The 21,743-nt window shown below is 38.6% G+C and overlaps 1 protein-coding gene across 6 annotated transcripts in view; it reads left to right on the top strand.

Annotated features, from left to right (window-relative positions):
- ELAVL4 (ELAV like RNA binding protein 4) overlaps positions 1-21,743 on the top strand; it is an 86,647-nt gene that overhangs the window by 47,055 nt on the left and 17,849 nt on the right. For all 6 annotated transcript variants that reach the window (XM_060773480.2, XM_060773481.2, XM_060773478.2 and 3 more), the window contains exon 3: positions 12,870-12,973. In XM_060773480.2, the coding sequence (XP_060629463.1) occupies positions 12,870-12,973 (104 nt within the window). The remainder of the gene's footprint in view (positions 1-12,869; positions 12,974-21,743) is intronic.

Genomic DNA, 21,743 nt, shown 5'->3' with positions numbered 1-21,743 from the left:
ACAACAGAGGGAGAAACTCCACTCAAATGCCCTTCTCCAGAACTAACCCAGCAGAAATTTTGAGGCTGGAGAGTTGTCCTATGCTTCAGTCATCAAATGATGCAGAATTAAGTTAGAATGCAACCCAGATCAGTCATAGGTTATCCAACAAGATGAAAGGCAAAACAAGAAAGCGGTTGTCAGCTGGTCTAAGAATTGTTACAGTACATTTGTCCTGATGCAATAAGGAGCAAATAAGCTGCTGCGAGATTTATGGGCAGCTGTCTTCAAAGCACCAGGTGCTCAATTAATCAGCGATCTCTTATTTAACAGCTACTGATACTGTCGTAATCTCTATACCAGTGGTTCTCAACCTTTGGGTCCCCAGGTGTTTTGGTCTACGGCTCCTAGAAATCCCAGCCAGTATACCAGCTGTTAGAATTTCTGAGAGCTGAAGGCCGAAACATCTGGTGACCCACAGGTTGAGAACCACTGCTCCATACTGTTCAGAAAGGGTGGTGTCATGTCTTTACAATTCTCATGGTCTTCTATAATCTGTCTTGAAGCAGGGACCCCCACTGCCTCAATCTCCAGCTCCCCAGATTTGGAGAGACACCACTATCATCAGAAGGGATACATTTTTGGACATCTGACTCCTCTTTGTTGGAATCATCTGATTGCAGAGAGCGAGTTACAGTAAGAGAGAGAGGCTGAGAGGCTTTACAATTAAATTCCAATCCTAGAGCTCTGCTACACTATTACAGCATTTTAATGCCACTTTCACAGACAAAAGTCTATTCTGGAATTTGCAGGTGTGTGAGGTATTACTGAACTGTGACTGCCAGAGAGTGCTGCTAATGCCTCATAAAACTACAAATCCCAGGAGTCTATACAATGGATCCATGGCAGTTAAAGTGGAATACAAGTATTATAGTTCTGAAGTTTGAAAGGTCGCCAAGGCTATGTGATGGCAGTTACATCTGAGTGGATATAACATAATTCAACCTTGCTAATTTGGTGATGATAGGCGTTTTGGTTCAGCACATTCTTAGAATACCAGGTCTGGGGTTGCTTCCCTAATCTCTCAGTAATATCAGTAAACTGAATTTATTAGACTCCATTTTCCCCAGACTTATTTTTAAATTGTGTTAATCTGAATGGTTCCTTTTATTTCATCCCATTTTTCCACTTCCTGGTATGAAATACTTTTATTAATCATTAAGCATTTGTATTCAATGCCATAGTGGTGATTTGGTGGATATTTATTTTTAAAAGCTCACAATTGGTTGTATTTATCATGTTCTAGTCCACTCAGTATCAGCAGATCCTTGGTTGGGATAGAATTAGTAAAACATTTTTAAAAACAACAATTTAAAATATAAAAATCTACTTTGCCAAATTAACACCAAGGCACAGATATTTCACATCACGTCCATCAGTATGGCAAATGTATTTTCCAGACCTTGAGAATACGTGGCACAACAGGAGCATTTTGCCAGAGAGCATCAAATCTTAAAACCTTGCTTGGTAGGTTATGGGCCAGTGGTTCCCAACCCCTTGATTGTGACCCCAAATGGGGTTGCGAAGAGTTTTCTGTGAGATTGCTGCTCAGTGGCGAGCTATGAAATTTTTTTAAAGGGAAAAAAGAAAATCACATCATTGCATCCTGCACAGATATTTGTTTGTGTAAATGTGTAATGATCTTTTGTTTGTCGGGTTACCTTGTTGTGAGGTTCAGGTTCATGTGCAGTTAACATTATTTAGAATTGTATTACACTGAAAAATCCGTTTTTGATGTGTTTACACTTACCTATTTAAAAGCCTATTTTTAATGTATTGGTGTTGCAGGTCACTTTGCCTCTATAAAATGGGGTCATGATTCAAAAACTGTTGGGAGTTGTAAATTTCCATTAGCATGTGTCACATGCTGCCCATAGATTGTCTTAGGGTGCTTCCACACAGCCCTTTATCCCAGGAGCATCCATGTTTAAAAAACGCAGATGTTCCTGGGCCCCTATTCACACCCACCTTAGAAAGTGCGTGTTTTCTGGGGTGGGTGTCCAGATGTTCCGCTGGGACCGGCCCGGGAGAGCATCAGGAGACCCTTCCCCCTCCCCCAAAGCTCGCAAACCCCTTTTAAAATTAAGGAAACTTACTTCCATTACATTGTTGCTAGAGCTCTCCCTGCACGTAGAAATTGCACGCCAGGAGAGGGGAGGAAAATCACTCCTCCCCCTCCCCCCCGCGCTTTCCTGGCGTATCATTTGTATGAGCTCCGGCAACACTGTAATGGAGACCGGATACGTTTTCCTTACTTTTAAAAGGGCTTTGGGGGCTTTGGGCAAGGAGGGTGGGATTCCCTCATTTTTCTGGACTAATTTAGTCCAGAAAACTGTGGGAATGGTGTCTGGACTGCAGTCCAGACACCAGAAGTAACGGGTTTATCCCGCGCCTTCCAAGAAGGCACAGAATAAATCCACTATCTAATTAATTTGTCGTAAACCATGGTTTTCCTGGTTTGTGGTGAATTAATTGCGGCTTGGCCAGAATGTCATCTGGATAGCCCCCTTTTTATTGCGGAAGCTTCCACAATAAAGGGGCTGTCTGAATGCACCCCCATTCAGCAGATTAGCTGAAGGTTTCTGTACCAGCCATAAGGTTTAGAATATTCCTAAAAGTGTCTTCACACAGAGCATTTTTCAGCCTTGATATCATCAGTATCTGGATTACTATGGCCAAATCATCCCAGACCAAAACCATTTTTGAAATTGTTGGGAATTATGCATAAATTGAGTGTTGTCAACAAGCAGTAAATATAGGTTAAATTTCACTGAGGTTGACTCGAACTTTTGTTTTCTTTTCCTATTTGCTAAGTGTCCCAGTTAAGTCAGCAGGATCTACTTATCACGTAAATCAGGCATGCCCAGTGCATTTCTTTCACTGATGTTCTCAAAGTGTGGGAGGGACAACAGAAAACTGCCAACCAAGACAAGAGTGAGGTAATTTTGAGGGCTATTGGAGTCAGTTTCATTGACAGATGAAGAGAAACAAACAAACAAGAAGACTTCTGAACAGGAATGGTCATATCTATTCATTTACTAATTTCTTCCCAGCTAATAATTTGAATTTGTGTGTTGTATTAATCTGTATATGCTCAGAACACTGTAATTATTGTTTCCCTTTCAGAAATTAAGAAAACTCCTCTTTTGTTATAAGACCCAAGTAAAGGTGATTTAATGGTGACCCAATCTTTCCCAAGCCAGGAAATTGGAAGGCTTTTAAAAATATGCCCATTTCAGGTGAAAGTAAGCCCATTTTTTACTATCACATTCCGTTTTCATCCATTTTGGCATCTTTTCATTTGAAACAAAAACTTCCTCCCTTATGTACGAGATGGGGAAGTCATCTGTTCTTTTATCACACGTTTGGATTTTGTGAATGTTGAGAAAATTCAGATAAAATGAACTGAAATTAATTTCTCACTAATAACTCACCCTATGCTCATATTACCACATATTCTGTTTGCTGATGGAGGGTGCTCGGAGAGAGTTCCTTCTTAGAGTTTAGCCCATCCTTGTGAATTAAAAAAATATAGGCTTCTCCAAAGGTGAATGGTTTATAAAGAAGTAATAGAACCAAGAAAGGGCGAGGTATGTTTTCTTCTCCCTGGCTGGATGTCAGTCAGAGGCTAAAGAAAAGTGCAGGTGGACAGACTGTATGTTGTAAGCAAGCCGCGTTTGTGACATTAATTAACATAATGCTTGATAACAGTGCATGTCTGTTATCATCCTTGACATCTTGCATTTGTGGTCTTGAAATAATGAGATTATTTTAACTCTGTTCTTCAACCAGTTGGCATCTTTTTATCTGAGTATTCATATGATTCTAGTTATAATAGAGATAGGTGAAATTTCTTGCCGGTGGATTCTTTTGATGTATGCTGGGCACAGATATTAATATCTGTATACAAATATTGTGTTGTGTTTGCGTTTGCATACAAGGAGGCTGCCCTGAATTTTGTTGAAGAATAAAATTGTAAGTTCAGCTGATTGCTAGGGATTCTGTTAGATTCTAGCACTGAATGAGTGCTAGCACTGAATGGATTTAAGAGAACCATGGCCAGGATTCAGTAAGTAGCAGCCTGTTTGCAAGTGATTGCAATTTTTGTGGGTTTGCACAAGGAGAAAACAGCAGAGAGGAAAGAAGGAACTCACCTATTCATTAAATGGCTTCTGGGAGAAGCAAGGGGTATCATTATCATGAGGCAGTATGGGACAGGAACTTGTCCAATATAGCCCTCCCATGTTGCCCTGGTTCCAGGAACACCCTTCCCCTCTTTGGGAAGACTGACATTTGACAAAAAGGCAGTTTGACGGAGGCGGGGTTCACTCACCTTTCATGTTGTGTGTCTTGCTGCCACTGTGACTGCCTTTGCTTCCCACCATTAACATAACTACTCCAGCGGAGCCTGTAGGATCCCAAACCAAAGTGCTTGCCTCGTGTTTACTTTTGCATTGGCACTCCTTATTCTGTCTTGTAAAATATCCTGCTCATCTAGCATAACATTTCCCAGGAATTCCACTGTTTAAGGTTGTTCAGTTTTGTCACTTCTCAGTGACAACTGTACAATTCTTTTTCATTTATGTTTGTATGATGAACTACTTTTGTGCAAATTACTGTTGAACTATCTATAAATGCTGTGTTGCTTTTTCTCCCATACATCTTCTGTTTGAAGGCTATTTCCATTGTAATTAAACAAGAAGTTAGTTGAAACTAATAAATCTTTGTAGTGATTCAAATGTAGGTTTCTACATAGCCAGTGCAGGATGGGATGGGAAAAGAAAACTCTTACCTTCAAATACTTTTTCTGAAAGCTTACTATGCCTTACATCTGATAGCTGTTTGTTCCATCGGATGATACCTAAATCTGGTTGAGATGCCTTTGAAATTTAAGGATAATGACAGAAGCAACTCAAAAGAGAGCTGTCACTGAAATCCCAACCTCAATCTATGTGACCCTTAATTACATCCAGATATAGCAAGAAGAATGATTTCAGATAGATGTAGATAGTTCGGGTATATATATATGTTTCTATATCTTTTAGTATGATCACATGCTGCATAGATTTGGGAAAGTTCTATTTTCAGTTACTCCATGTTCTTGAATAATCTGTTCCTCATGCCCAGAATTCTATCATAAGATTGTGGCTGAGCATGTAACCACAGCACAGCTTATTACGATTTCCTTTTTCTTTCTATGTTGAATAGGTTGCACCTTATTCCCTTCTTTTTATGGTGTTCATAATGAAGAAAGGAATAGTTGAGACTTGGCAAGATCCTAGGGTTAAACTATCTTACTGTCCAGACCTTGTGGTTATCATCAAAGGCTTCCCAGGCCTCTTCTATCACTCTGTAGTACAGCCATATTTCAACTGTAGTATCATACTAGTTTTTCAAGGTGAATTGGTGATTTTTCTGAATTATTAGATATTAAGATATTCAGAGCATGTTTACTCAGCAGGAAGACTGATTTAGTGGGACTTAGTCTTTACGGTATTGCAGTCTTGGCTTGTTAGCATCAAGAAGAATAGCCTAGGAATAGCTATACAACTGGCAGTACTATGTCTGTTCACTTTAATATAGCTGTGTGCAAACAGGTAAACATTATTTTCCTGGTTGGTTACATGAGGCAAAAGAGTGCATTTTAGACTGTTTGAGGTTATAACAATTGTCACAAGTCATATGAAAATTTAAGAGACTGATTCTTTTATTCCATTGCATGTTCAAATTGTTTATTTTGCCAGTTGAAAGCATGGCTGAATACCAGTCCTACCAAGCTATTTCCAGGCAAAGCTGTGATTGGCTTCCCGAAGCCAGACACATTTTCAACTCTTGGCTTAGTTTCCTAATGGCAGTCTTTGCCCTTGCAAACAGCAGCCCCCCTTCTTTTGTTTGAGTGAAAAGCCTTCTTATGATAGCCCTACTCTCTTTAGTAGCACTATCAATGGGACTTTAAAAAAAAAACAGAATAAGGGTGTGACTGGTCATCTGCCAGAAGACATGTTTAGAAGAGGGGCCCATGACCATTATCTGAAAAACATGAAAAATGTGAGTTATTCCCCCCCCCCCCCGAATTGTTTAATAAGCATTCTCATCTCTCCCCCCACCCCCACCCCCAAAAAAGGAGTTATTTTTCTGCAGTAGAAAAAATACTTTGGAATTTTGCATCTTCTTCCATGTCTGTGTCTGAATGCTTATTTAACCCAAGATCATAAATTTAACTAAAATTGTCACTTAATTGTTGTCAAAATGGACTTAATCTCTGCAGCATGTCAGCCTGTCTTGCCTCAAGTTTTTTTGCCTGACCTACTTTGTGTTGTCATGTGTATCAAATATGGTGCTGCAGTCAACAAAATGATCAAGATGAGGTGGCAGCAACAGCATCATAAAGCTGGTAATGTTATACTAAAAGTGCATTAACTATTTTACCATTTTAATGAAAAATACTGAAGGAAGCAACTCAGTTCATTCCCTGTCTGGTACAATAGCTAATTCTTACTAATGTTAGAGATGGATATCAGAGTGAGTGTGGGTTTATGTCAAGTACAGTATCCTGTCCCCAAAATCTGATGCATTAAAGTTTTATTTATTTACTTTATTTATTTACTTTGCTTATATACCGCTGTTCTCAGCCCGGGGGCGACTCACAGTGGTGTACAACATAGAAGAACAAGGTTCAAAATTCAAGACACAATCTAAAATATCAATCTAGAAATAACCAAAAACATCACAGAGAAAGTGGAAGGAGAGTGGCATGAAGGCAAGGATTAAATGAACCAAAGACAGATTTATTTAACTACCTCGCTTTTTTAATATTGTGATTTTTTTAAATGTAATTACCTATACAGTATTTTATATTTGAATTTTTAAAATATCCCTTCCTTCCCTTTGTGTGTGGATGTGTGCATATTGTCTGTGTATTAGATTATATGCCTTTGTCAGAACTCAGTTTTTTTTAATTGTTTTACTTGTAAAAACCATATATATTGCTGGTATGATATTTAAAAAGTATGCTAATCATGATAATAGCAACAATAATTCAGTCAGATCTTGCAACTTAGAAACATCAATTCAGGTTTTGACAATGTATGTGATGATGAAAATCTGAGGTCATTTTCAGATTTAGAATGCCAAATTCCTATAAAACTAGTGTGTGTGTGTACACGTGTGTAATGTTTTTGTGGCTCTTGGTTTTGCAGGCCTGTAAACAGTAGTTAGGGTGACTTTAAAGGAACCACTTTTTGGGTGTATTTTCTGGTTTTTGTGGTAGTATTAATCTCTTCCTCCAGATACTTTTTGATGAATTATATTTTAGCCATGTTTTGCTATAATTTGTTCTAAGAGTTTAGGGGAATGGGACTGTCCATTCAAGGACAAATTGTTTTTGGTTGCAGTTGTACATTATCACCTCCCATTTAACCATCATTTTGGACACAACCATGCTTTCAATGTTTTTAGCATACAGGATATTGTAGTAATTCAATTAGGGAATATGGCACCATGGACAGATAAATGTGTTTCAGTAGTAGCAACAGTCTCCAAAGGCACGTCTTAAATGCCAGTTGCATCGGAAAGGTTTTTCTTTTGTGTATTCCAGAATGCATGCAGACCTTATAACATGGTGACTGTGTTAGAAATGCGGCTAAGAAGGAAATGTCAAAATAGCTAGACAGGAGTAAAATAGGGCATGTGAGAACCTTATTCAAACAGGTGGGATGGAGTTTTCCTCCCACAGCCAAGCTTGGTAACAAAAGTAGAAAAGAGAAAATTGTTTCAGAGGGAATAAAAGTAGAATTCTGGCTTCATTCATGGCACTGCAATATGTTTTCAGTCTCTGAGCTATAAGATGTAGTTATATATATAACACGATGCTTTGTTCTTAAAGCCTTGTGATCTTGGCACCAAAAACTGTGATAAAAAAATGACAGCAAGCAGAAAGTGTTTCATCTGGCACAGAAAGGCCCAATTCCCATCTCCATCTCATACAATTCTGAAACCCACATTTGAGGTCCATAGTAAATGCAAGTGGAAGGGGACTCAGAAATGGACCAAGTTAGGAAGCAGGAGTTCCATGGCTGGATTGCTTCCAGTTTCTTTAATTGCTCATCTGCTGTGTGCAGTGGAGCAGTAGAGCTATGAAGCGGGGCTTATCCTTTTCCCCATGGTATTTTCTTACTTGATCTGGGCAGGAACCTGTGGGTTTCAGTGGGTATCCCACTGGCAGAAAAGGCGGGGCAACTTAGATTGGTGAATTCCTGGCGAGGGGAAAGGGTTAGGTTTAGAACCAATCCAAGAATCCCTGCTTATGATCATTTATCAAAGAAGAGATTCATAACTTCCATAAGATTGTCAATGTGACCTGTGAGCCCCCTATAAAAGGAACCACTTCTAGAGCTAACCCAAACAATGTTTTCTAACATTCAATGTATGATATCGTTGCTTTGTATCTAATACAGTTATTTGTGGAGCAAACATGGTTACCCAATCTCTTAGCAATACTAAGGTAATTAATCCTGTGAGAATTTGAGACTAAGGCACCATTGTAAATTATCCTTCAGAGGTTACAAGCCTGAAAAAATAGTAGTTGCCTACATTTTATTGATAAGAACAGATAGAAGGGCTACTCTGCGCCTCTTCAGGTGCCCTCTTCTTATACGTAGAAAGGTAGTGAGGTAAACATTTGCAATCTAGAAACAAGCTCTCTCCCCATATACAAGCCCAGAAACTCAGCAGGCTGGTAGCAACAGCACCAATCACCTCTGTTCCTTCTCTAGGAGCTATCCTTCACATTGTTATGCCAGCCTGGCCCAATCCTGCATATCTGGCATAAATCATGTAGACTAATAGCAGACACATTTTGTCCCAACCTGCTGCTGATAACCCTCTCCATTTGTGCACTGGAAATGCAGAAGACTAAGCTCTTTCCTTTGCATTCAGCATAAAAACCAAGCAAGCTTGGCAGCGGAAGTACTGAGTGCTCAATACCGTCACCTCCAGCCAACCATATTTCTTTGCTAGACGTGCAAGGGTTTTGTCTGCTACGTGTCTAGCATAACATACTTGGATATCCTAGGAGAGGAGGAGCACTCCTTCTCTCTGCTGGCAGTCTTACTTCCTTTGATGAATGTGGAGTGACCTTTTAAGGATGAAGTGTCCATGTGTCCTTCAGCAGCCCGCTCAGTCTCTGTGCTGTATGAGAGAATCTGTCAGCGATGCTCTACCCATCTTCTAACAGACAGCAGAAACCCGGCATGTAGTTGAAAGTGATGGTGTATTAAGGATCAATTCACACTCCATACAGTATTATGGATGGGTGAGAGTCTCTGTTGTTGGTTTTTATTTGCAAAATCTGCAAAGTGAGAAAGACAGATGCTGGCATAATTCACAGTAAAGTTTCTCGCTAAAAGTTACCCTCTGCTATACTATTTTTTGTGTGGGAAAGGGATGTAGAGTTCCTGTATCTTTTTTTCTGCAGTGAATATACAGGTAGAAAAGGATTATTCTTCAAAAATAAGGAGAGAAGATACAGATATTTTCTGTTGCTCCATCATATAACCTGTTCAGGCTGTTCTGCCTTATTTAAAAAAAGGTGTGAGAAAGAAAGGCCTTAATCAATCTTATTTTATTGTCTAAATCAGGGGTGTCAAACTCATTTTCACTGAGGGCCCATCAGCTTTATGCTTGCCTTCAAAAGTCAATTTATAATTGTAAGACTATAAATGTAACAATGTTGCACTGGCATTGACAGCCTCACGTACCACATAAAACGACGTGGCAGACCAGATTTGCCCATGGGTCCTGCATTTAACACATGTGACCTAAATTGTTTCTATTCCAGGATGTAGAGATATTATAAATGATAAACTCTTTCTTTTCATTTCTGTTTCTTCCTTCTAGAAATTCATGTAGCAGTATAGATGGAAATGTTGCATAGTCCTATCTTAGATTAGTGAAACCAGGCCTTGTGGGTACTTTACAAAGTCATGTCACTTCTCCTTTTACTTGAGAATGGAAAACAAGTAGTAAAGTATGCTTTGCCATTGTGTCCAAAGAATTGTACTATTATGTTCTTGCATGATTTATTGTAGATGAATTACATGTTTTTATTATGTTTCCAGGCCTGTAGCGAGGGGGTGGTTTTAGGGGTTCAACCCCCCCCCCTGAAATGTTTCAGACTTTTTTTAAAAAAATGGTTTACTCATGAATTTTAACTGGTTAACCAAATCCCCATGCTAAGTCTATGAGATGCAAAAAATTAAGAGTCCCTCCAGAACTGTAAGCACTATCTCAAGCAAATATTGACAATTTATTCACACTGTCATTACTTGCAGCAATAGCCGATGTAGTGAAGCAACCAAGTTGTGTGTGTGTGTGTTGAATGCTCTCATTAAGGAGGCCAGACTTGGTGGAGGTGGTTGACAGGGGCAGAGCTGCAGGCTATTGAAGGTTGCTCTGGCCCCTGCTGTGCTCTTTGCTTCAGCGTGAGCTAGGAGGCAGGTTTCAACCACCCCCCCTGAAATTTTCAAAACCCCCCCTGAAATTTTCAACCCCCCCCCCCCCCCCGCCGAAATTGTCAACCCTCCCCGAAATTTTTTTCTGGCTACGGCCCTGTATGTTTCATTGGTATTGTATCTTACTTTGGTGTGTTTGTGTTAGTAATAGAAAACATATATGTATTCTAATAGACTTTTAAAGCAGCATATACATTATTATCATCCTGGGACTTGGGTCAAAAAAATGCTCAGGGTCTGGTGGTTCTGGACTAAAACCTTGTTTCTGTTTACTGACATCAACATCTAAACAAAGGATGTATGTGATACAACATACTAAATTATAAAATAATGTAAATACCTTATAAACATTTATACTCTGCTGCATAATATTGCTTTGGGTAAAAATTTCATCCAAATGCCTCTCCTAAGGTACAGTCGTTCTAATAGAGGCAAGGGGCAAATTCTTCACTTTGGGCAACTTTTTGGTTACATTTTTAGTTAAAACTATCGATATATTAGAAACAGCACCTACATTGAATCCCTAGTTAGCAGCTGAAAAATCCCAAAGCTGATTCTGAAGTAGCAATAAGAGGAGTTCGTTGGATTTTTAAATTCTGCCTGGTATGCTGACTATGGTGTTGAGCCTTAATTGCTTCTTCTATGCAGTTGTGTTTTATGTACTTTGCACAATGATTGCAGTTCTTGTCAGAACAGAAGAAAATGTGATGTGTGAATGTATTCCCTGAATAGAGCAAGTACCTAATGAGGGATAGTAAATTATTGAATGATGGTTCTGAGAATGTATATGGCACTTTCAGCATGAACTTCAAACTAGTTTGTAGTGTTTCAAAGGTACACTACATCCCTCCCCCGCAACAGTCAGCATGTCTTTACTTACTTTGTCCACTTGGCAAATACAAGGAACAAGATTCAAACTGGTCTCCTTTTTCAGAAACTCAGTATTTTTAGCAGCTGGAATGTGTTGCTTCACTTGTGGTATATTATTCTGTCTGTTTGAACTTGACAATTTCACCCTTTTATTTTGTCTGGGTGAATATGGACGATTGCCTTGTCCATATTAACATTGTACAGGTTGAATGTCCTTTATTTGGAATTCTTAAATCGGAAATACTCAAAAATTGTTAACATAGATGGTTGGTGGTATACACTGAAACATCGGAAAACCTTTGTTTTCTAATGGTTCCATGTACATCAACTTTGCTTTATGAACAAAAATATTTTAAAAGTTGTATGTAAAATTGACCTCAGCCTATGTGAATAAGATGTATGAATCAATTTCATGTTTAGACTTGGGTCCTACCATCATGATATTTTACGATGTACATTTATGTAACTACATGTATGAAAAAAAGTCCAAAACACTTCGGCTCCCAAGCATTTTGGATAAGGTATACTCAACTTGTATTACCAGACTAAATTGTTTGCTCGGGATAAAAATGCACTATAACACACGAAAATTGACACTACCAAATAAACCAAAAGCTGTGGAAATGGATTTGGCTGCTAAAATGGATGCTTGGCATCCGAATACAGAAGCAGTTTTACTGATTTGTGCTTCCCAATGTCACCCCATAAACATGGTGCAGAAAGTACAGACTAATAATCTCCCCTGGCATGAAATATTACTTCATTTCTGGTCATGTCATTAAGACAAAAGAATAATAAGTTTATGTGTTGGCTTTTTAAAAGTTGGTTTTTAAGGTACTTTGTTATTTTTTCTTGCTTCCTTTTACTGTTGTTTTCAAGTGCTACTTATGTGAACCACTTTCTTGCTGAAAGGCGGTAAATGATTGTAAAGATTTTTTTTAGATGGAAGATAAATACAGCCCATCTTCAGGCTTGGTTTTGGTTAGCTACTCAAGACTATTCTTTTGGCTTAGGGGTTATATTTATTTCACTATAAATTAAACATGTATTCCTTGAACAGCTAATTCTTAAGGTCTGTCTGTTTATTAGACTATAAACCTTGTGCATTTAATACTGCTGGTACATGTCTCTTGCTCTCTTACTATGATTCTTGTAGAAGTTTAGCAAGTGTGACCAGCCTAGTTAATGTTTAATATACTCAAGTTAGTCTTCACATTTTTAAGGACAATGTCAAATCTAAAATAATCGGTGTCCTTTAAATTAAGAGGCTCTCATGATAAATATTCTATTGCTGAGCAGTCCTGTCTGCAGGTTCACTTTTGAATTGGGATGAAAGTGTTAGGTGAAAAAAGTTGTCACAGAAAAAGATTTCAACCACCCATTTGGAAATCTTAAACATGTGCTGCAAAGAATACTGAGTCCTTTTTTTTGTTTCTTATGTTTCAACAGGGCAGAGTTTAGGGTATGGATTTGTTAACTATATTGATCCAAAGGATGCAGAGAAAGCCATTAACACTTTAAATGGACTCAGACTCCAGACCAAAACCATAAAGGTAAGAAAATACAGAGTGTTTTGCTAAACTGAGGAGAAGGAGTGCAGTTAAGTCAGTGTCTGGCTATCTCATCTATGTTGCATTCTTGACAACCCAAAGGGTGCAGCTGGTTCTTATTTTAGACCAAAGGAAAGCTGTAGAGAGAGAGTCTTTCTTTTCTTTTGGACCTCCAATGGTTTGCTCATATAATAATAACAGACAATCTTTTAAAGACTGTTTCACAATTTCAGGTTAAGATGTCAGAAATCAACATTATTAGTCATTCATAAAAATTATAGCAACAAAGTAAAAGTAAAAATACTGTTTACAAAATGGCTACTAGTGCAGTTTTATTGCACATCTCAACTACCTTTATATTGCTATGATATTGCTAGGCATTCAATAGCCACTCTCTAGAGTTACAGTATATTCATTAGTACATATTTAGTGGTCTTACAAAAACGAGTGATGGATAACCAAGTATCAGTTTCTAGTAGCACATTAATGTTGTTCATTGAAGGAGGTGTTTTTAGAAAAACATCCTGAAGAAAACTCAATAAATAAATGAATATGAATTATATTCTGGTATTTTATTTTGCCTTTTAAACTTATTTTTCATCTTATTAACAGAGTTTCAACTTTATTATATTTTATGCATAAAATTGCTTCCTGAATGACTACCTTCAGTTAGTACATATTTTGCTTGTATTTGTTAATACAGGCCTCCTTTGCTTCTCCAGAACGCTAAGGATCAGGGATCATTGTCAAAATGTAGACTCTATAGTGCTCTGGTCCCTAACTGTCAAGTAAGCAGACAGCATGTTATTTGGCTGCACCCTGAACTGCTCAGTAAAGATTAGAAGCTGTTTTGCAGGAGCAAACAAAGGATCCCAGCTCACTTTGATAAGGAATGCGCAGAAGGGGAGAAAAAAAGGAAGATTAGTGGGGCAAGAGATAAAGTGAGGCACGGAGTAGACACTGTATCCAAATACATTTGTTCTCCTTGGCTCTGGAAAGCAGAGATTTAGTTAGAAAGAAAATTGATTGCAGGACTGGGTACCTGCTCACCACTGCTGTTGTGTTCTACGCCTGATGTTGTTGCTACTCTCACATTTCTCCTCCATCTTCCCCATGCCAAGCTGCAAGTTACGTGACTGGGATCAGGCACGTTTTGCTCTAAATGATGCATTGTGTTTGCAAAGAAAAGGGCCACCTGGCTTGGAAGGTTTTGTTTCTTCTGAAGGATGGAAGCAGTGGAGAAGCACCTTGAGAGTTCTGCACGCAAGGCAATAGTTCCTATCTCTTCTTCAGTCTGCATTCTACACCTATAGCAAAGAGCTTTTGCCAAGTTCCAAGAAGGCTTCTTTTCTTGGCTTCTCTGCCTTCTGGAGGTAGAGAATAGTGTTGGAGAGGTGAAGGGCACCCATGCCTGTAATACAGCAGGAAAGCCCACTGTGCCATCTACCTTGTGACTTGGCACAAGGATCTAGAGAAGTGGAATACAAGTTGCAACAACAACCGCAGACAAAAGAATGGAAAAGGCGCTGAGAAACTGCCCCATCCCATAATCAGAGCTTTCATCTTACCTCAATCATCCTCTGCTTTTCCACAAGGAACAATTTGGTTCTTGTACGGTGCTTACTTCACTCCCCACTTTCTTTCATGCCATACCTTTCTTCTTTTTCCTTCCCTTCTGTGACCTCTTTAGTGAAGTAAGCCACAATATTCAACTTGCTCTTTTAAAGCTGCTTCCAAGCTTTTCCAAGTGTAGTCAGATATCTCTCTGAATTGTCCTTCCAGAGATCAGTGGAAGAGGAGAACAAGGAGAAGACCACAAGATTCATTGTACTGTATAATATACAGATTCATTAAAAGATGGCATCAAGTTAAAAAAAAATTGCATGAGGTGCCATCATGTCCTTCAGTCTCAATACAGTACTGTAGTAGTAGCAGCTCCTGGATTGCTCTTATGACCCATTTAAATTATACATAACCAGAATCCATTAATTCAGTGTGTGGTCGAAAGAGCAGGCCATGTTTCAAATATGCAGCATTGGGTAGCAATTTAGAACATTTGAAAGTGTGAGTTATTGAAAAGTGAGGTATCAAAAATGGGATATCTGCCTGAAAAAAACAGAAACCTGAACAAATACTGAGCAGTGAAGGGGAATATAAAGTTAACATGATGTTCACTTCCAAATTGGGTAGAAATTGCTGTTTTCAAATAGTTTGAAAGCCCACTAACAAGAGAATGAAAAAGCCACTTTCCAATAATAAAGCAAGCCTTAAGTAACCCATCTTTCTTTAAGATGATGGCCATGTACTCATTTTAGCACTGCATAATTGTTATACTTGAAATGTGATAATTCATTTTGTTTCTGAATTGCTTTCTTGTTTTACTATCACATGTAGTCAAAAGAGTTTGGGCAAAGAGAGAACTATAGTAGACTTAATCCTAGATTTCTAGAATGTGTTGGCTAAGATGTAGTTTGATTGCAACAGCCTCTTCAAAACATATAGAAATACATTGGTATATGAGTTTTTACTACCATGCTTGGTTTGTTACTAGGTCAAAGAAGTAGAAATTGTGATATTTCAAAACAATTTTGTGTTTATCACTCTTTAAAGTGAAATCTATTTTGGAGGAAGAACAGCTGCTTCCTGGTCTAAAAGCCCTCATATTATTAAATGTTTGTTATTGTAAGTAAGGTTATTAATATTTCCCGTTGAGATGGCGTGCTGTTGATTATGGTCCAGCTATCAAAAGGTTCTTAGCAAAAAAAATTTAGCATATTGAAGATTAATGTAGTTCAGGGCATGAAGTAAATCTTGAAATAAGTATTTCAGAGAAGCAGAATGAATCACCATCTTTGTCACTTCCCTGTGACAGGTCTGTGGTCTGTTGAGTAAGAAGTTGGTGTTCAATTATTTCAACTCATTTGTTCATGTAGATCACCTCTGCCTTCATATCCTCCTCCCATTGTGATCTGTATAAACACATTCATACCTTTGTTACACACGCACACATTTTTTGGGGAAAATAAATTATATAAATATGTCTGCACATTTTTTTGCTATTTTTCACAACCCCCCCCCCCCAAAATCCATAATGAACTCCCTGCAGTAGCAATGTGCAAACTTTTCCGTTACTTCATTCCTGTAAACAAGAATGAACAGTTTTGTTCCCACGGCAGGAGAAAAGGGTGTACTTTTCAAATGCAATGCAGTTCCAGACTTCTCTGAATTAGTATACAGTACCTGAAAAGTCCACATTCTTTTTTTCCCACAGGAAATTCAACTTTCTAAACAAGAAGTTTGGTTTTTCTGTTTTGTACAGAGCAAGGAACTGCCTATGTAGAAACATTGGGGTTTTTTTTTCTCAAGAAAATTGGGTTTTATGTAGATTTGTAGAATGTTGTTTAGGAACAATATATTTTAAATACAAAAAGCATGTGATTAATCATGGACAAATTCAATAGAAAATGGAATCCTAAAAACCAAAGAATCCATTTTTTTCTCATAATGAGAAAATGGCAAATATTCTTTATATCTCCACTCTGCACATAGAAGACATATTAAAAAGAAGTACAAGTTAGGCTAGAACTCCGTAATTTGCTAGTATTTTTGTTGGCATGGTATCTTTTACGTGAGAGTATGTGGGTTCTGTGTGGTGATGTGTAGTTTAATCACAATAGGTATTTGAGTGTCTTTTCCGAGTACCTCTTCTGAGCCCAATAATATGTCTTGAAAAATAAAAGTTACCTCAGATGATCTTATTAATCCTCCCGAGAAAACATCCACTCCTGGAATTCCAGTCTCTCTTCATTTAGAAAACTAATTTTGGTGTTGTTGTTATCGTTATTGGGTATGGGGTCATTTTTTACTTAAAGCAAGCCTAATGTGCACTGGCAAAAATTATCCTTGCTTTCTCCTGAAGCTGAGAGAGTGTAATTTATCAAAGGTCACATAGAGGATTTATATGGCTGAATGGGGATTTCAACCGTGGTCTCCTAACACTCAAACTACCATACCACGCTGATTCTTACAATATTAATAGGCTGCCCTGGAAAAAAGGTTTCTAAATAACAGTGTTTCACCATGTAATAGCTGTTACTGTGTAATAGTTTCACCCCTTATTTGGCCCCCCATGATGGTATTCCAGCTACAGAGCTTCACTTGGCTGGCAGATGAGTAAAGCCTGTAGCTGGAAAAGGGGTATGAAGGCAATTACAACTTCACTAAAGGAAAGGAAAGGGAGCGGCTGCATGGGTAAATGAAGCTTCACTGGCCCATGTGCCTTTCCCCTTGGAGCTTCAGGGTTTCACATAGGTGCCAGCTGAGCGGAGCCCCATAGCTGGAAAAGGGGCAGGTATGTGGGCAAACAAGCCTTCACTTGGCCGCCCACTGTTTTCCAGATATGGGGCTTCATTCAGATGCCACCCAAGGGAAGCCCCATAGTTGGATTTTTTCACCGCATAATAGTCATCCCCAAAAATGGTATAAAAAGTGGTCAAATACAATATTACATGGTGAAATATGACAATCTTGGCAGCAAAAGAAAAGAAAAAAGGGTTTACTGGGAGACTGAACAGAGGAATTTATAAAATTGGTAACCTCCCCTTTCCAGGAGGTGGATTCCTAATGGCAAAATGGAAGTTTCCTTTCAATCTTATTCTGGAAAACATAAAGGGAACCCTCACTATGCAAGCAGTCATCTTTGAAATGACATCCCACCCACTGGCCCTCAGTGTAGGTCTTTGATTTTCTATCATTTAAAAGCTATGCTCTTATTTTGTTTATCACATATTTTAATCTTAATTTGCCATAATTTTGGTATCTTGGATATGTGTGTACTAGATCCAGTTTTGGGAAACAGTGACTTATCCAGTTGGGATCTCCTCATAGGATCTTAAGGGTAGGCACAACAATGGTCATTCCCATCAGAGGGGACACTGAATTTTATATTACTCCAGGCGGCAGGACATCTTCTATCCCAGATATAACCAAGTGGAATAGGTTAAGCAATCTCCATCACAAAATCCAAATTGGCTGTGCCACATCAGTTGTAATGTGTGACCTGTTTCCAAATCCAGTGAAAAGATATTTATTTTATTTGGTCACGCTAAACCCACCATTTTCTATGCTGGACCTGCAGGCTATTTATACTATGTAATTGATGTACACTGACACTTCACAAAGTATAATGGGACAGGTTCCTGCCTTAACCCAGGGAAGACAGTAGAAGAGAAAGTGAAGGATTGACCGGGTAAGAATTTGTGTTGAATGCTGAAACTTTTATTATGCCACCTCCCTGCTTCAATCACTGAGTTTTAAAGGGGCTTCTAACTTTATATAACATTCCTTTTTCCCATTGCTTTTTCATTTTTTTTTCTTCCTGCACAAAGTCTGTTGAGAAAAAGGAAGAATTGCTTTCTAATTGCTAATGTGGAAGGGAAATATTTAGATTTACCATATTTACTTGAGTCTAATGCATACCTCTTAAAAGTATACAATGTTTCCCAAATCAGGGTGTGCATTAGACTCAATGGTGCATTAGGATTGTGTCCAAATCCCCACCTGTTGACAGCTCTGCCCCCCCCCCCGGGCTTGCCAGGCAGGCATGTAGCCGGGGGGGGGGGGGCTTGAGGGGTTTCAGCCCACCCCCGAAATGCTCATGGTGGTTCGCGAAAAAGCTTTACTGGTGCATTATTTAAACTGTTATGTTTATTCATATCATGATCTTATCACCGTACTCAATATATCCCATATGCATGGGTGTATTGTGGTAATGATACAAAAGGTTTGCTAGGCTAGACCCTCTTTCACTCAGACTCAGCCCCCCCTGAAACCCCCCCTGAAAAATATTCAGCCCCCCCCCCCCCCGAATCGAAATCCTGGCTACGGGCCTGTTGCCAGGGAGAACACAGCCTTGCTCTCCTACTCCCCCTCCTTCTTCTCCCTCTTGGTAGGGCTCTTCCCCGAAAAAAGGCAAAGGCAAACGGAGTGGGGAAATGGAGAGGAACAAGAAGAAGGCTGCATCATCTGGGCGGGCAACAGAGGTGGCTTGGGACAACAGGAAGCCCCAAGGTTGGGTGGATGGGGGCTGCTGCCATTGAGTCCTGCCAGCTGACTGGCCAGGGAAACGGGAGCTGTGAGGCATCCAACAGGCAAATCGTTTTTTTCCCTGCCAGGCTTTTGAAAATTGAGGTGCGCATTAAAATTGATGGCACACTAGACTAAAGTAAATGTAGGTAATTGCAGTAGCATGTAGAGCTATAGCTACACTAAATGCTTCATGGAAAAGGTGGGTGTTAAAACAAAATTGGGAGGAAATAAATGAAATGCCGTCATTCAGTTATTTCTATGGAGCAGTTGTAGGCTTAAGGATCAGCAAGGGAGGAAAGACAGCAGTATGTGAGTGAGCAGAATATGTATAAATGATTGCGTTTGGTGGAGCTTGAGAAGCAAAGATCACAGAAATATATGGAAACATGGGAGTGATGAAACCATGGGTGAACTTTAATATGAAATAATGAAGCAACTGTTTTCAAACAAGAGAAAAAGTGCTGCAGCATGAAACATATCAGATACTTGGGAGAGAAGAGTGATTTCCCAAAGAACTCTGGTTTTTCAATCTTTTGCAAGGAAAAGCAATAGGGAAGACATATCACAACAGAACCTCTTTCTCAATCAGTTGCTATTGTAAAGGAGACAGCTTGGTGTATTATTTTACTAGTGCTTTGATCAGTTGCACATAGGGATGTAGAAGAAAAAAAGAATTTTGTAGACATAGGGTGTTTTTCTTATTTCATTGAAGTCAATGGTCAGATCTAATATGGTTATCAATCATAACTATAATAATTCTTTAAAAGCAAACCTCCATTCTTGCGGCCTAATCCACTAGTAGTGTATATATGTTTAGGAATTACTTATTAGGAAGAATATTGTCCCATACTGACATTTATTAGCAATATAACTATGATTGGTTACATAAATGTTCCCGACATTTTTAGCATTAGTTTAGATCAGTGGTATTCCAGCGGCTTTGCTGTCTCATAAATAAATAAATAAATAAATAAATAGCTGTATGCCAGTGACCTAAGCAAATAATTGTGTTCCTTCCACTTGAACAAAGAGTAAAGTAATTGCACTGAAGACAAGTAGTTAAATTTTGTCACTTAAATGGTTGTCATTAAAAGCAAATTGTACTGTAATTTAGTTTTAAAACTCTTTCTGGTATCTCATTTTGACAGTGTCAGAGATCACTGAAGATGGTCAGAGCATTTCAGTGCAACACTCATGTCACAGATCCAAACTTTTCAGAAAAAGATGCTAGCAAATAAACACAATTTTATTAGACTGGCTGCCTGCTAATATAACATTCTTATCTCTGGACAGCATAAATTTAAATATCATTTTTGAAGATTGGATTTTAATTTTTCTTATGTCCCTAGTTGTATCTCTGATATTATTTTTGCCTTCTCTTTTCACTACCCTGGGGCTGTAGTAGATGATACAGCTGAAGTAAGAGGTCATCTTGACCCCCTCCCTCCTTTCCTTTTTCCTCTGAACTCTTTCCAACCAGTGGTCAGTGGTTGATAGTCCTAGTATGCCTCCAAGAAATTTTGCAGAATCTGTGTCCCTAAGGTCTTACTACCTTCATATGTTTGCTCCTGTTTACCAAAAATATTATTTATTTCTGATTCATGTGTATCATTCTGTAATATTTTCTAAGTGCTTATTTTTTCCTGTTGAGGATTATTAATTCTAAACAGGTTGATCAGGTATGTCTCTTAGTAATGTCCTTGATATTTTGGACAGTGATGATTGGTCATTATTTTTGGATATTTGCCTTTAAATGCCTGGATATTCTATTTTATTATGAATTATTTAGTAATCAAAATTAGTCCTCCAAATTCTACACTGACCAAGTGCAAAGGAAACATTTCTCCTTTTGAATGAATTAATTGTGTGGCCAAGAAATAAGAAGAAATGCTGGCAAAACAGTATGGGGTGCTTCATTTTAAGTATCAAACAAGACATTTTTACCAGAAGGGTGTTTTTTTTAAAATTCCAGGAAACATTGTATAATATGAACAAGTCATTTCAGATTTCTCCTATAAAGCTCTTCCCATGCATTAACTTGTTTAAGCTGCATAATGCTTTGCCTTCTTGCCTTCCTTCTCTGTTCATCCAGTCTGTTACTATTCCAACTTACAGTGTTTTATTTACTTACTGACTTCATTCTTCGCTCGCCTTTCTCCTGATATAGGGACTCCAGGCAGCTAATAATAAATAAAAACAATTAAAACTAAAACCATGTAAATGCGTGCGTGCATATGTGTGTGTGTGTGTATAAAACCATTGTGTCATTAAAACCTTTAACCACTGAAATATTGCAATGCATTAAAATTCCCCCTCCACCCCAAAATCCCAAGCACATTGTCCCCAAAAGCTCACCTCTCAGTCCATAATGCTGCATGGCGGAGGAATGACAACAAAAGACAAGCAGGGATAGGGCCACCATGGTTGCTCGGGGAAAGAAGTTCCCACCAAACAAACTTGAGAATGTGGTGGGAGACAGAGAAGGCCTCTGCAGATTATAATAGCATTTTGATAAATTCATTATAAAGAGCTCTAATCCTTCAAATAACCTGATCCCAGGCCATATAGGGCTTTGTAGGTAAAAACCAGCACTTTGAATTGTGCCAGGAAACTGGTTGGCAGCCAATAGAGCTGTTACAGCAGGGGAGTTGTACGCTCGCAATAGCCAGTCTCAGTTAATAGCCTG

Source organism: Anolis sagrei, chromosome 4 (assembly GCF_037176765.1).
Source record: "Anolis sagrei isolate rAnoSag1 chromosome 4, rAnoSag1.mat, whole genome shotgun sequence".
NCBI lineage: Eukaryota > Metazoa > Chordata > Lepidosauria > Squamata > Dactyloidae > Anolis > Anolis sagrei.
Note: the sequence above shows the minus strand (reverse complement) of the source record. Positions and strands in the feature narration are given on the sequence as shown.